Genomic DNA, 16,470 nt, shown 5'->3' with positions numbered 1-16,470 from the left:
GTCCACGGACCCAACCAACATACAAACAACATAAACTGCAACGCCACATCTGCACAACACCGGAATCGGTCGGCTGGCCGGGCGGAACAACCGGCAAACCGAAACTTTATCACCGGCACAACAATAAACAAACAATAAACGGGGTCCGTTAAACGGAATATAAACGGAATTTTAAAACCCGCATAAAACCTTTCCGTCCGTGTGCTTGTGCCTGTGTGTGTGCGCGACCAATGTATGAAACATGATACCCACCGAACCCATCTTCCACCCCCTTTCCCCTCACTCGAAACGCTTCCCCCCGCCACCGCCACACAATGCAATCGAAAACTGTAACAATGGTAACCCACCGAAACAATCCACCAACAAAACCCACCAACGAAAATCTCCGAAAAAAAACAAAAACACTTTAGGAAGGGAAAATAGATGAAGAAGTGAGTACCACCTTCGCGGCCACCGCCTGTCTGGCTTCCCCAAAAATCGTCGAACTCCGTTATTGTTTTAGTTCGTTCGTTGTTTTGGGTTGTGCTCCGATCGCACCTCCCCATAGAGGTTTCACGTTGTTAGTGATTTTGCTCCCGACCATATCCTCGTCCAACTGTCTGTCCGTGTGTGGGTGTGTGTGGGTGTGAATGCAACCCGATCGTTGAGTTGTGTTTCGTTAGTGTTTCGGTGTTGTAGTTGTTTTCGACGGGTACTATTACGACCGGCGGACGGTTTATTTTACTGCTCCATTTTTTGGCGAGTTTTTATGATCGTCATCATCATCGTCGTCGCTGTGCGAAATATGCGGCCGGAACTGCAGCCGAATCCGAGATCCGGTTCGGTGGCCGTCCTTCCTTTAAAAGTTGGAAATTGAATTAAAGCTCTTAACCTCCGTTTAATGGCCAGATTGGAAGGGTTTGCTCTGGAATCAATTCAATTGCGGTTTATTTGAGAGATTCTGTTTTATTATTTCCGTCGACTGCGATCACATTTTTATATTTTTTCAACAATTAATTCACAATTGGGGGCTCTGAGTACCACCAGAGACCGGAACAGAGAAGCACCTGCCACTTATGCTCCGCAGAACGCGGCATCAGCAGAAACTTCCGCACACAAAAAGCTGAAATACCCGATCCGGTTCGAACTCGGACCGGGGCGCAGGTGTGACCACGTGACCAGTCCGAGACCAACGAGAACCACCCACTGGGGCGGGGGGCCCACTCGTTATGTTTCGCGGGCGCCGGGTTGCATTAAATATGGTTTCAATTCGAACGCGGCGAGGCGCTGAAATTGAGAAATGACAAATGACCGCACAAAAAACCTCAAACCGCCGAACTGGCCACAGCGAAATGTGATTGTTTATTGTCACACCTGCGCCTCGAGAGAGAGAGAAAGAGCGAGAGAGAAGGAGAGAGAGAAAGGGAGCGATATAAAGCGTGAATGTGAACGGAAACATAAAAACTGTTAATTTATGTTGCATGTGAGAACTGCATGTGTTTAACGCGAAGCAATTAATTGCATGAGTATAGCCGTTTGCTGCCTTCGTCTGTTGCATCGTGCGTAGTCATTTGCACATTTAGTGTAGTTAAATAATTGTGATTAAATGTAAGATAAATTACTAACACCTAAAACGTACCGTTTTCCGTCGAACTGAAATGGTTTCATTTAGAGAACATTGTTGATCTACCAAGTTCTACTTCTACAAGTAGTTTCTACAAAAAATATTCTCTACAACACTTTAAAAGGAAAATAACAAACTGTTACAATACTTCTTGAACTATTACTCTCCGTTAGCTTCAAACTAGAAATAGTACACCTCTGATTCATATTTGCTCAAATCTCTGTGAGCCATCATGGTCTTAGCATTCCTTAATGGTGTGCTATATTTGCTCATTGATGGCCATCATGGGAAGGTATCGCTCACATTCAACAGTGCCATGCTCCGAAACCCTTCTCAGTCTGCTCTCCTTGTCCACCGAAAATATACCAGCATTCTTGCACGAGATCATATGCTCTGCCGTCTCATTTCCGTACGACGAACCGTACGGGAACCTTTCCGAATTCCCCCGAAGAGCCCGATTCGAAACCCATTTCCTATGCCAACCTGCCTGGATGAGGGTTTGGCCTGTCGAAGCAGAGGTGTCGGACGGATATAAGACAACGTAAATCAACTCGCTGAGGTGGCGTCAGAAAAAAGGGCCAGCCCTGCTGACGCGGCGGAGGTCTGTTGAACGTGAGATGAGTGCCATTCTGGAGCAACGATTTCAATTACCGTCGACCGTGCAGTGCCTTTGATGGAGTGGATCCGTTACCGTGATCCGGTTATTGGCCCCCCACGGGACCAACACCCCGCAAGAGCTCCTACCGCCATCAGCCCGTCGGCACCGGATGTGGTAGAGACGTATGAAAGCCGATAAAAGCTTCCTCTAATGATTCCCCCATGCTGCTGGCGCTTGTGTGCGCTCATTCGACCGTCCGACCGAAGTAGCTCCTGTTCGAGCTTGTCAAACTATCGAGCTTTGCCAGTTTCGCACCGCCCGAGAGCCGGCCTGAAGTGAGCTGTTTGCTGAATCAATATATTGACAGACTCAAATTGCAGCGGATCGCAATTTTGTGCCGCCGAATTTTAAAGGCCGGCCAGCGGAGTAGAAAGCTCGAACCGAACCGTCGTTTCCGGACGTGCTGACAACTCTGACACAGGGCCTCAACAGCGACCCGGATTCTGGGAAACCCGGAAAGAGTGTCTGGGGTCCAGCATAGTGAACGTGATGGGAAGTTTCCCGGAATGTTTTAACAATGTTTGAAACTTAAGTTGGTTTCCAATCAAAGTCCAAGTCAGAGTTTCGGTTCTCAATCAACTATGAACTTTGCGCAAGATAAAAATGTAAAAATTAATTTTTACAGATGATGTTCTTGACTATACGCCGAGGATCTCTATTCACATTAGCGAGTGTTGCCTTTTTTCATTCAATGCTGTGTAATTTCTGGGAATTTCATTTTCCAATTTATCCGATATTGAAGCGACGCATAACGCAATAAGCGTCGTGGTAGAAACCATTTCTCCTACGAATAGCGAAGTGAAATCAAAATGAATAAAACGATAAAGTAGCATGGTGTTGCATAAAACAGTCGATTCGAGTACCGCTCAGCATAGCTTCCCTTCAAGAAGATGATCCGATAAAGGAGACCGTCTGCCAATAAACAATTGCTAATAATCACGGATGCCATCTTGCCACGACACGCGCTCCCTGGCTTAAGATGCTTTCCTTCTAGAGTTCATTGTTTGGTGGAGTCGTCAGTTTCATTGCATCCCTGCCGGCATCAGCCTCGGGTCTAGCATTAGATCCAGTAGCTCGCCGCGGACGCTATCAGAACTTGTCGCAATGTCCGGAAACGATTATTATACGCTGAAGCATACGGCACGGCGGGCCATCTTCGTAGAATGGCTCCGTAAGAAAAATGTGTGCCCCAGAGATTGGACTCCACTTGGACCGGGATGCCAGTCTCCGTCGCCAAGGACAGTATCTTGCACGCCATTTGTAAGGATTCCGCCTCCTTCAGTGGCAGCAGCAGAACGGTGCGCTTCATCTTCAAGAGTGTGTGGTCTAATCCACCTAAAAAAAGCTCCAGGAAAAAAAAATGGAATCAGCCACTACAGGGTCGTTCAGTGTGGGATCACCATTAAGATGATTGTTTTACTGGCAACTGCCAAGGACGCACCAGATGCAACAATGCGGTGGTGGCGGTCTGAGTTGGCATCTTTTATGCCCCCACAGCGCACTGCTCCATTCAAATAAACTCTCCGAATTGTCATCCAGAGACCGCGGGCTTCCTTTTGCACCCGAAGTCGGCTCCTACTCTTTAACAATCCCACAGTATGGAATCTTTAAGGGAGCTTTAACCTGGAATTGAATAAAACACGATATACTTTTATCATTATTACTCTATTTTTGCCGCGTACCGTAGGCTCTCAAGTTCACGTGATCGTATTGATCACCGCATCATTCCAACTGGTGGTTTCCAATTCTTCCAAATGTAATTGGTGTGTAGCAGTTCTTGTAGAGGCTTGTTTATCAAACAACAAAGTATACAAAAAAGCAGCTAAATTTGGTTATTCGTTCACAGCTCTGCATTTAAAACTCTGTCCTCATCTCCAGCGCCTTTCATGACGGCTTTGCTTGGTTGTTTAGGCTCGGTGTTGGTTCCATCGTTCCGTTTCTAATATAAATACACAAAATGTCCGAACACTGCGCAGTTCACTTTTGATTGGTAGAAAGTTGGTCGTTACTGTTTGCTGGCTGGTTTTGAGTGTTTGCGTTTGTAAGCTGTGGTTTTACGCAGCGATTTGGTGCCATTGCAGAATTCGTCCTGTCGAAAGTGAGGTGTGTTAATACGCTTCTCGAACATCCTATCTTTCACTAAAGGGTGCAGCCAAGCTGACGAAGGAGGACATCGAGAAAGTGTTCTCGCTCTACGACAGAGTAAGAAAACAGAGAGAGAAAGGGGGTAAAGATTCTCAGGATTCTGAAGCGTGGTGGTACTTTGTCTACTTCCAGGACAATAATGGTTCGATTGAGAACGAAGAGCTGCGCGGTTTCCTAAAGGACTTGCTCGAGTTGGTCAAGAAGGTAGGCCGCAGACTGTAAGACGATTTTTTGGTTAATATGTACTAATTTGTAAATTTTGGTCGATATCTCACTAGGACTACGACGCACAGGATCTGATCGAGTTCGAGGAGACAATCTTGCGGGGCGTCGGCTATGACAAGGACGGCAAGATTTCGCGCAAGGAGCTCACCATGATCCTGCTGGCGCTGGCGAAGCTGCCGCCGGACGAGGACCAGTAATTGATGGCGTCGGCGGTCTGCATCGACACTACTAGTAGCAGCCAGCCCTGTAGCAGTAGCGGTAGCAGCAGCCAGGACGCGATCAGCAAGGACCTCTTTCCGCCCATCGCCAGCGTGCAGGACGGCATCCGGGACCTGTATCGTAAGTTTCGGCGAAAGATTCACAAAAAAGAGTAGCAGCAGCAGCAGCAGCACGCAGACGTAGGGGCTCGGCCGGAAGCGAGGACGCAACCGGCGAAAGGCTTGCTAGGCTAGGTTAGTCTGCCCTAATACACACAAACGCTTGCCAGAGATAGCGCAAGAGAAAAGGAGAGAGATTCAGCTCGAACGGATTTAGTACAGCAAAAGAAGATAACAGATCAATCATAACACTAACAGACACACGAAGCGACAAGCGTCAATCCATGGCGCGAATGTCAACACGCTTAACGGGAACACTCTCCATACATTGGCAAATGCTCAAATGATCGGAAATTGGGTGGTTTGGCGTCCGAAGTGTGCGAACGATTCGAGTCCGCCTGGGTCACCTCTTGGACCGCGAGCTAATTGTTGTTAACAACACACACCTTTTTAACCGCATATCCAATTCCAGTTGAAAGTGTATCCTACTATTTAAAGCATCCCGCGATCGGAAGGCCTCCACCTCGCGGACGATGAAAGAAGGACGACGGTGCACTGTGTTTACCCTTTATCGGCCCTACTCTACTCTACTAACTATAAATGTTTCACATTTTTGCAACTTGCTTGCTTTAGGCAAAAAGAGTATTTATATGAAGAAAGGAACGACGAAAGCAGAGAAACTATTTACTGCAGGCACCGAGCAGAGCAGGTTTGGCAGGGTATTTTCCCGATTGTGCTTTATTTATCCTGTTCTCGAATAATTTTCTACCATACAGTTCCATCCAATCCTCTCATGTGTTAAATTCCTGCTTATTTCAATTTTTCGGAGTGTGTGAATTTGAACTGTTTGTTAGCTTGGCAGAAAGATGTGGAGGACAAAACGGTAACTAAACAATACCAAAACCAAAGGTTTAATTAATACTCAGGCGCAAAACCAAAAGAAACGGCTTCGGATTACGTAACTTGAAAAACCGATAGGCAAACAACAAAACAAATGAATTGCATATTTTATCCATTTGGGGATTGGAAAAAAAACTTATTTAACAAGATGTGTAACTGACCGTTTAACGGTGAAACGAACGATAATTGAGTGATGGTGGTGAAAATGCGATAAAAATGAAATGAAAAATTAATTTTAAAAGCTTGGTGGCCTAATCACAACCAAATTTGAGCGTTGAGTGAAATCGAATGAAGGCAAAATAATACAAATAAGTTTCGCAGACAACTGAAATGGTTACAAACCAACTTTCAAGCTTCCGAACTTTCGTTTCGATTCATGATGGCAACCTTCTATTCCAAAGGACTATTCAACACAACAGTTGGTGTACAGGTTTCAAACCCGATACTCAGTATCGAATCGTAATGCCACGAATAATTTTTAAATTGTAACACCATGAAGCAAAGGTTGGAAAACTTTACTGCAAAAAAAACGTTATTCGGCGAATGGTTAACAGCCCAAAAAATGGGCGCAAGAATCGGTGAAGAAAATTAACAAAACCAAAGAACGGAAACGGCTGTTCGAGAAAAATAGAAGAAGGACACTTTGGGCTCGCACTCGGGCATGGTTGTTGATGGTGGTGCCAGTCCCGCCTGGGGTTTCTCTCCCGGGGTCCCAGAATCCAATTTAAAGCCTTCCAGTGAAGCAGAACTTTCTCTTGGCCACGACTCGGCGTCGGTGTATGTTAGAGCCTATCGTTATCTGTGTACTATACTCTATGTATCTGCTACTCGCATTATCCGCCAACCATCTCCTAATGTTTGCTATTTTCAAAGTCGAGTTTCAAAATGATCGAGGAAAACATTGAATGAAATGTGAAACAGATAAGAAAGGGACGACGAAAGGAATGATAATGGCAATGTCTGTGTTACGCAAAGCTCTTACCGCAAACGCTAACTGAAATCTGCTTATCTCTATCTAATCTCTAAATGTTTCCCGACAACGTCGTTTCAATCGAGCGAAAGAAAAGAACGTAAAACTAAGCGATCGGCTCGTATTCATTACCGAGTGAGAGTGGCATCGGGAGGTTGTTGTAGCGCCGTTGTAGCTTTACATGTTGGATGTGAGTGTGTGTGTGCTACGTCGGAGGGTTGAAGAAGTGAAAGTGTGTGAATAATTTACAAGAATCGGTTCAGCTTCGGTTCGATGGGTGTCTGGAGCCTCCTGGAACCTGTCTGAGCGTTGAGGCGTCAATGAAAGCGAAGAGATGGTAACGCTACTCCATCGGCCGGAAGTGACCGGAAGCAGGAACAGAACTTAACCGAGCCAGAAAATATATGCGAGGAGAAAGGAAGGTGGCTTACGCAGGGTTTTTTGCTCTTATTCACCCGTTCCAAACGTCGTATTAATGGCCAAACCGCCGAACCGCGTGTGCGTCCCAAAACAGTCGCTCAATCTTTAAATGGCAACGAAATTTCGCAAAATAAATATTCTATCCTCGTACACGCACAGACTCACACGACACAACCACACATACATTATCACACACAGACACGCGCACATAGACAGACACAAACACGTTCTTCACTCTTTAAAACCGCGCGACCGCGTGGTAGGGCGAAATTAAACGCAACGCAGAACGCGAACGAAATCCCGAAGCCGATGTAGACGCGAATATGTAGAAATGCCTTTTTTGTTACTTAGACTCCAGCAGCAGATTTTTACTGCACCCATCAAGTGCGATATTACTGTTAAAAATAAAAGAAAACATAAATAAAAACCAAAAACCTGTAAAGCGAGTTTTCCTCATGGCGTTGTGTAATGTGGGTAATTAATTTCTGGTTGTTTTTTATGTTAACTTTCTTGTTTCTTACAGTTTGGTGTGATATTTGATATTTGATTTTTTCCATCCCTAACTTCGAAATCGGGCAATTTACAGCTTCATTAGCGATTAGATTGAAATATGTTAATAACGTTACGGATCTATTGCTTTTTCAAATAGTGTTCTACTGAAGGATCCTGAGAATTTTATCCACAATAATCCCAATCCCTAGATCAAATTAATAAATTAAATTATTCAAGGAAAAATATTTACATTTATTTCTATGTTTTAAAAGCCATGATAAATGTGTTAGGTTTAGTTAAATTAAGTTAGTGAGTGAGAGAATGTGTTTTGTAATTTGTGTTTTTATTATGGTATACTATCATGCTCAGCAACTCATAATTTAGCAAATGAAATACGTAGCAACAATTTGAATAGTTTGACATACATTACAGCGACAAACCGCTGCCAAAATTGATTTTAAATTAAACAGGCATTGCATACAACCTTCTGTGCTAACAAAAGCTACCACCACCGATCGTAAGAGGGCGCTAGCTAACGCGAAAACGTTGTCCTTAAGGATTTTGTCAGTTATTGGCAACAGCTTTCACTTTTTGAGGGAATCCAAGGAAAAGAAGAGGACGAAAAGAAAGCGTTTGGCGATGCTTTGTTCTCTCATTTCCTAAGTACCATTCTCACCCGATCGGCGCATGGCACATTAAAGGGTACGACCGGTAAGATTCGAAGTGCGTACAGCTGATTCCGACAACACGATGACGCAACATACCGTAAACATGTCTCAATAATAATGCCCTTCGTAAACGGTTTGTATCTGTTTTCTACATCTTGTATATTCTTCTCTATTTTTCTTTCTTTCAGTTAATTTAATTCATTTTTTGGTGTTTATAATTATTATAATTGTTTTATTATTAGCCATTTATAACAAATTACATTTTTGCGTTGTCTTCTGAAATAGTATTTCAATAGTTTTTATATTGCGCGTAAAAGAGGGCGCAGACTGACAAACAGATGATACATTTTCCGAGCGACGATGCCGACCGAACAACCATTTCACTCACCGTAACCATGCAAAAAGAGGACAACGACGGAAGTTGAATAACGCCTAACTTAAGCTTCGAAAAAAGATATCCTTTCCGCAAGGCAACGCAAGGCGCCCTGCGAGAATGAGAACAGTACGATGCGACACGCGCCACAACACAGTGCAACGCCTCTGTGTTCGTGTGTGCCAATGTCCTGTGGCAGGATTGTTTTGATTCGCGCCTTTTGTGAGGTCGATTCCAAGGAGCTGCCAAGAAACGTCATCAAAACCGGGACACACGTGTACACGCGAGAAGCATGCGCAGACAAGATTTACCACCCAAAACCATGAAGCCGATCTGAGGTGTTTTGGAAAAATGAAGCAGCGTTCTTCTCAAGATGTTCTTTCCTACTTCTTTCCTGACTCCTTCATTAGCTACCGAAACTCGAGCGCGATTGAGTGAGTCACAGTGTCTCCGGATGATATGGTTCCTGGGTTACCAACACCACCAATACACGTTGTTGGTTACGCATTTTTGCTTGCGTGGTGCGTAGCTGGAGGTGAGTTGCGTGGAGAATGCGAAAATGCGCACGCGCCCACGAAGCTCAGAAGGGCTCAACTCGCAGAGCGAAGCCCCTTCTCAGCACACGCGAATGACGTATTTTTGCTTTCGTGGCAGCTGCAACGAAGGCTTTGTAATTGGCTTGCCAGAAAAAAAAATGAAGTAAGAGTAAAATAAATCGAAATTATTGTAAAGAAGGGACTTTCTACTAGAATCATCGTGTCCGCATGCGGAAGGTTAGAGTACGAGCACGAGAAATTCAAAAGCATGAAAACATTCATTAGAACCTTCAAGTTAGACAGTTAAAAATTAGGATAACACTTGTAAAACAGAGGAAAGGAAAATAAAAATTAGATCAAACTGCCGATAGATTGACAAAGGGTAGATAGATAGTTCTATTTTTTCACCGGCAGTGCCCTTCGGTTATCGATTTTATTTCACTTGCGCACAACACCTTACGCCGCTCGTGCGCAGTAGGGGTGCGGCAGCATAAAAAATGCACCACCATGCTACCGGATCCGACCCGCAGTGACCCCCTGTATTTAGGTTACAATTCTGCTGTACGATATGATGCGCAAAAGCAAAGCAGATTATTCAGTAGATAAATTGCTTCAAATAATGAATGTCTCGCTTTGGGTACACAGCGATTCAGATAGTTTGTACAATCAAACGAATTCCCTTCGACGACTATTTCGAAGACAAACATTAAATCCATACAAAAATACTAGGAAACGATCGACAAACTTCAAGCAACTAAGGTTACTTGTCTTTAAATGTCCTAAACCTAAACCCATTCCAGTTCCCAAGACCAGACCCCGGTGATTTATCATGCAATGATTCGAAGCGAACCCACACGGAAAGCAGTGCCAATGCGCAAAGTAACGCGAGGCGCAGAAAAACACCCAATATCGAGGGGTGAAACACGCTGAGTCGTCCCCCGTTAGGGGTGATTCCGATTCACCCGACATCGGCAACTTCGAGACCTGTCGGTTCCCTGGGTTTTGCTTAAGTTCGAGTTTTGATCGTGATACGCTTAAACCGGGAAGGCTCACTGGCGAAGCCTTAGGATTTCCTAACCCTCTAGAGGGGTTCGACCAAACGCGCCCAAGCCAGATGGACTTAAATTCAGGGATTCGGGGTAATAAAACGGCGTTTATTGTTAGGGGAGTTCTGTTCTGGATGCAAAACGGTAGTAAAGGGAACCGTACGTGGTTCAGTCGCATGATGCCAAGTTCCGTTTGCACGCTATCGACTTAATTCATTTGGATCTTCTTACTTCGCCGTCCGTTGTTTCAACTGAAAATATCAAGCAAATTTATTTAATTAAATTTACAAAAAAAATTAATTTAATTCAACGGGAAACATTCTTATAAAAGGCATTATTTGTCTTCCGTTTTCTGTCAGCCATTAAATTTAAAGCAGCATCTTATCTCGACAGAATGTAGGTCATTGACGACGGGGGATAATTTGTGGCCTAAAATTGATGGATTTTATAGGTTTTATAAACTGTACCTTGTTTTTGAATGCGAATTTAGATTTAGATAAATTCCTTTGTGGAACTAAAGTTCCTAACATTCCTTACACAGCAAGACTGAATATAAAAAAACATAATATAACAGCTTTTGGTTAATTATGAAATTGGCGGATTAACAAGTTAACATGTTCACTGGGCAAATTTGAATCTATACAATGAATAAACAAATATTGATGAAAAATATGAATCGAAAAGAGCAAATGTCGTTCACAAGCATAGACAAACTGGCGCATGATAGAGTAAGGTGTAAGCGTATCGATGATGCATGCCAAAGGACCACGGGTCGGTCCTGCACTTTTTGCTCAACGCGTTTATCGATCGAGACTCAGACCGTGCAGGACATAGGCGACATTCTGGTGTGCGGCTCCCCCTTCCCGATGAGTGTGTCCTGATGGCCGATGGCCGTGCTGAACCGTAATTTTAGTTTTCCTTTTTCCTTGCTTTTCGCCAGCGGGACTCTCGGCTTCCTGCCATTTCCATCTCACTCTCGCACGTTCCCGCGCGTGCTCTCTCCCCCTCTCTCTCTCTCTCTCTCTCTTGCGTGCGCGCGAGTTTGCGTCTCTCTTCAAACGCTGCAGTCGAAAACGCGTTCCTGCCGCTCAGCAGCACGCAGCAGACCGCTTCGATTATGCTTAGCTCGGAAAAGGTGTGGAAAGGAGCTTTTCCGTGGCCCCGTATGTGCCGGCTATGGTGTGCGCAGGACGAGTGCTGTATGTGCTTGTGTGTGCGAGAGTGTATGGCACCGTTTGGGTTTGTGGTCGTCACGCTCCCAGGGTTTGTGGCTCTCGTTCGCAGCCGTGCGAAAAATAACCCGAAAAGGAGGATACACAACAGGACAACACTTTTCGAAAGATTTCCAATCACAACACGTTCAATCTCTAATCGGCCTCACGGCCGTCAATCTTTAGTAATTTATCTTTACTAGTGCCAGGTGGCCAAAAAGGCCAAAAATTAATTCTGCGCAATTGACGAGGGCAGTCGCATTTTCGTCATCGCCAATCTCCTTCATCATTGAGCGCAGGAAAATAGACAAAAAATGCAAACTCCAAGTACCCGGGGCAGGCTGCTTTATCTGGCCACATTAAAGTCAGCCCACGGAGAGACGCTGGAGCCCTTTCTCTCTCTCGCGCGCTCTCGGTGGGTCTTCTCTCTTTAGGCCGCGTGTTTTGGTTTTCGGTCTCGCAAGGGGTGGCTAATGGCCGCTCAGTCTGCGGCTGAACCGTTCGGGCTGAACGCGGTCTCCGAACGACAGGACTCGCTTTAGTCGGTTCAGTTAGTTTGTGTCCTTCGTCGCTCTCGGCAGGATCCTTGTTTTGCGTGCTCGTGTCTCACACGCCGCCTGGTGCTGTCCTTTTCTAACCCGATCCAATCCGATTCACACGCTCACCGATTTGAACCCCTTTCTACGCCACCAGTGAACGGCATTTTCGGAACTAGACGGCTAGACGCAGTGTGCAGTGCGGCCCTAACCTGTGCGTTGGTGCGTTATGATAAGAAAGTGAAAATAGTCCTCCCCCAGGGGCGGCGCCACCACGAAAAGCGTTCGACTTTGTGCGGGTATCGATTTTTCTCTTGTCGCGTGCGGTGCGCAAGCGAAACGCAACGCAGAAAAAACGGACAGTTAGCCAGTCGGCGTTTCTGTTCCGGTGTGTGAAGGGTCGAGATGACTTCATCGATGTCTCCTGCGTCTGGTGCGGAGGGTGGCAGTGGTGGAGGAGCGATTAAAACGAGCAATCGGCTCAGCCTGAAGCGACGCTCCCAGGGCGATGCGGTCGATGTGGGTTCGCGCGAAACCTGGATCTCGACGAACAAGATCCTGAATAGTAGCTACAGTGGCCGGCGCATCAACAGCCGCAACCCGAACTTTGACTACGAGGAAACGAAGCTGCTGATCTCGCTGTGGGGTGACCCGCAGGTCCAGAAGACGCTCATCACCACGCATAAGAAGCACCCGGTGATTGCGGAGTTGGCCCGCAAGATGCGAGAACAGAACTACAACCGGTCGACGGAGGAGATCAACACGCGTATCAAGAACCTGAAGTGTTTCTACAACCGCATCAAGAAGGATATGGCGGCCGGAATCATCAACCAAACGACCTGGCGGCACTACGCCGATATGGACGAGATCATTAGCCGGCCAGTGTTTGGGAATGCGCAGCGGGCGCACTTGATGCAGCAGCTCAGGGGGCAGCAGGACGAGGAGTCGAGCAAGCGGCAACCGGAGCAGGACTCGCCGGATCAGTTGCACCGCTTTCCGGTGAAGCTGGAGCTGATGAGCGACGACGATGACGATGCGACCGAGATACGGGCGGAGGATCTGCTTACGATAGATGCAAACTTCCCCGAGGATATCGGCGGTGGTGTTGGGAAGACTGCCACCGGAAGTTCCCGCAATTTACTGGCCGTTCGCGGCGAGAATCCCGGCCGGAACAGTGGTGGTCGGGCTGCAAATGGGAGAAAGCGGCAGCACGATGATGTCGAGGACGAGGAAGATGACGACGAAGATGAGGAAGAAGATGACGACGAAGGGAGCGATTTCGACGTGGAAAAGTAAGTTGGTGACTCAAAGTTGTGTGGTCAAGGAAGCTATGAAAAGAATTAGGAGGAAGTTTTTTCTGCCATCGGAAAGAGGTCGATCGTTTCCAAAAGTCGCCACGTTCCTTCGTTTTATTTTCAATGCAGCATAGCCAATAATAATCACATTTATGTTATTACTGCTAATGTTCGTTTACTTCCCATCCACAGTGAGTTCAACGACGGTCTGGATGAGATTCTTCAGAAAGCGCAAGAGAAAACCAACGGACCGGTATCGAAAGCGGGCAGCAGTATCACCGTGCCTCCGTGTAATCCGGTTACGAGCAAAACACCGAACCCAAGTGGATTGGTCATCGAAACCGTCAGCTCCGGCAGTGGAAACACCATCTCGGCCAGCTCATCGAACGGCCCGACACCTGGCAAAATTTCGGTTGTTCCTACAAACCTCCTGCTCAAGACACCGACCGCTCCTTCCAGCCTAAACACTCCGATTCAGATCTTCACGCAACCCACGGTCAGCATAGCGGCCGGGGGCACCGGAAAGGCGACGATGAACATTGCAACCACGGCCGCCGGATCGTCGGGCGCTCCGATGAAGCTACTGCTGGTGAACACTGTCGGCAAGGATGGCACTACGAAGCAAATCCTGACACCCGCCTCGGAAGTGCCGGCGATGCCAAAGCTACTGCCCGCTCCGCTCCAGCAAGCGAAGGTTCCCATCTCGATCACGCCGAAAGCGCCCATCGTCAGCATACCGGCGGTGAACGTGCCGAAGAAACCGACGACGGTGATAGGCGGGTTGCCAGGATTCCTGAAGACTGGCGGTCTCTCCGGTTGCGTCGGTGGCAACGAACGGAGATCCGGCGGCGGATTCAAAACGCTCCTTACGCAGCTCGTTACGATTCAGCGCGAAAATCTTGCCCTCAACCGGGAGCGGTTGGCACTGGAGAAGGAGCGGCTCGAGTTTGAAACCAAGTTCGGTGGGTCGTTCGTCAGCATGGTTCAGAACATGAGCTCGTTCTTCTCCGGTATGCTGAAGCACCAGCGCCAGGAACAGCAAACTACCACGGCAACGGGGAACCAGCTGGCAGCAAAACCTCTGCCGCACGGTGAGCCTCCGTTGCGAGCCAAATCGGCAGAGGCGGTCAACGATTGCTCACCGGATGTGCGAGAACTCCTATCGTCTCCTTCGCCGGCTTCCAACTCACCAGCGCTAGGCGTCAGCCGTCAGTTGGCCGAAGAATTGACAAAGGAGAAGTCTTCACCCATCACCACCACGGCCACGCAAGTTTCTGCGCCACCGGCAACGAAGCATCCGGAGAATTCGGGACCACCAGCAATGACTCCGTCTCCGTTGATGAAACTTAACGCTGAGCTTGCCGGGACCGAAGACAACGTTACGTTGCCAAAGAAGCGCCGCATGATGACCCGCAACTCGTCACAGCATTCCACAGGCCCACCAAAGTTGACGCCGGCCACGAGCACCACCGCGGATGAGTCACTCAAGGCCGAGCTGATCAGCGACAACGACGATCATTAGGCCCGGTGCCATATGCAGCGTTTGTGTTGTTCCATTTTTATTATTTACGATATTTAACTTATTTGTTCACTCTTTATCATGCTTATTTATCACATTCCCCGTTTTCACCAAGTCAATGAGAGACTTTATATCATGGATTACATCTTGAAGTTGCGAAATAAAGCACTAAAAGTAAAAGCAAAGATCCCGGAGACTTCCTTTCCGCTAAATGCAGTTCTGATACACGTTGTTCATGAGCTCCATGTCACGGATTTCCATAATGTCCGTTTTCAGGATCTGTTTAATTATTTCGCGCAAAATATCGTCGCGATCCTTTTCGTCCAGGATGCCCATCCGGTACAGGGAATCATCCGTGATGCGAAGCAACGCTCTCCCGGTGATTTCGTGCTGCCGGTTCGAGAAAGAAAGGAAAGCCGTCGATTTTTGGCTATCTGATGGGAAAGAGCCACTTACGCGCTGAAACAGTTCCTGATATTGGGCGCACCGTTCGTTGCAGTGCCGCCGGAGCCACTTCAGCGTATCTGCCACGGTCCACATGTAAACCGGCTTTGGACGGGCCATCTTCGTCTGCGGGTAGCGGAACATGAGTCATTGTCCGATGAAAACGGAGCGAAAGGTTAATTTTTCAATACGTACCTTGGTTCTCGCGACCGGGGCAGTTTCGGGATTCGCTTCCTCTACCATTTTCCTTGTAACGCTTGGGTGTTTTCAGCCAGGAAACACTGAAAAAGGACTTCTAAGCGCGAATTTTTACGCTCGCACCGTTTCACTTTGTTTACGTTTTGTGTGTTGGCGAATTGGTGAGCTGTCAGAATTTGTTTTCGCGTTCGTTGCTTCGCCGACCGGCCGCTAGATGGCGCCCATTGTGATTGAAAACGAAACGGCGCGTTGGCTGAGCGAGACGGAGAGAGACCAACAAATCTTAGGGCAAGGATTTCTTATTATTTAAAAAAAAATAGTCTGCTCTGAAAGTAAACAAATCGAAAGAAAGTTAAACCCTTCATAATTCGACCAAAGCCAAAGAAATAACCAAAGAAACAACCATTCATCGGTATACGATTTAAGCCTCCAACATTTCACAATTACTGAAACTGAGTTGTTTATTGCTTCGATGGTGATTTAATCGAAAATTTAATTTAATTTTTGGAGTTTGGCTTGCTTTGCCCCTAAGGAAGGAATTACACATCAATTAACCGCTACTAAGTCGAGAACAACCGATTGTTAGGAATCCGTCAACTCCATGGCAACGAACGGCATTTTATTGCGCAGTGATTCCTGCAGAACTTGTAAGCCTTTCCAATGCTTAAGCATAAAACGATGAGATAAGCTTCAGATAGTAATAGCATCAACGCTGCCCAAAAAGGAATGGCGAGAACCCCAAAGCAGCCCACGAAAGACCATATTTTTACGCCGAATCAAGCCGAGTGTCCTTTCCACAGGATCTATTTGCTGGGTTTGAATTTTTTTTTCCATCACAACCCCAGTTCGCTCTCATTCTCTCTTTAAGTCTTTTTACAGAGTGCTCTCGGGCCCACGCACATGCGCAGATAGAC

At 46.7% G+C, this 16,470-nt stretch overlaps 3 protein-coding genes across 4 annotated transcripts in view; 2 read left to right on the top strand and 1 right to left on the bottom strand.

The window, feature by feature from the left end:
• LOC131206307 (calbindin-32) overlaps positions 1-5,791 on the top strand; it is a 58,703-nt gene extending 52,912 nt beyond the window's left edge. Inside the window, exons 11-14 of one of the 2 annotated variants that reach the window (XM_058198819.1) lie at positions 411-431; positions 4,407-4,463; positions 4,539-4,610; positions 4,685-5,791. In XM_058198819.1, the coding sequence (XP_058054802.1) occupies positions 411-431; positions 4,407-4,463; positions 4,539-4,610; positions 4,685-4,828 (294 nt within the window). In that variant the 3' untranslated portion in view covers positions 4,829-5,791. The remainder of the gene's footprint in view (positions 1-410; positions 432-4,406; positions 4,464-4,538; positions 4,611-4,684) is intronic. The other variant, XM_058198821.1, reaches the window with a different exon arrangement.
• A 6,714-nt stretch (positions 5,792-12,505) lies between these two features.
• LOC131215210 (uncharacterized) lies at positions 12,506-15,065 on the top strand. Its single transcript, XM_058209598.1, has 2 exons — positions 12,506-13,392; positions 13,588-15,065. The coding sequence occupies exons 1-2, from the start codon at positions 12,506-12,508 to the stop codon at positions 14,915-14,917; spliced, it is 2,217 nt and encodes a 738-aa protein (XP_058065581.1). The 3' UTR covers positions 14,918-15,065.
• LOC131216161 (protein aveugle) lies at positions 14,946-15,696 on the bottom strand. Its single transcript, XM_058210575.1, has 3 exons — positions 15,554-15,696; positions 15,371-15,484; positions 14,946-15,304 (listed from the first exon to the last, which is right to left on the bottom strand). The coding sequence occupies exons 1-3, from the start codon at positions 15,599-15,601 to the stop codon at positions 15,122-15,124; spliced, it is 345 nt and encodes a 114-aa protein (XP_058066558.1). The 5' UTR covers positions 15,602-15,696; the 3' UTR covers positions 14,946-15,121.
• Between the last annotated feature and the right edge of the window lie 774 nt (positions 15,697-16,470).

Source organism: Anopheles bellator, chromosome 1, assembly GCF_943735745.2.
Source record: "Anopheles bellator chromosome 1, idAnoBellAS_SP24_06.2, whole genome shotgun sequence".
NCBI classification, from domain to species: Eukaryota; Metazoa; Arthropoda; class Insecta; order Diptera; family Culicidae; genus Anopheles; species Anopheles bellator.
This window is presented reverse-complemented; position numbering and strand designations above follow the sequence as displayed.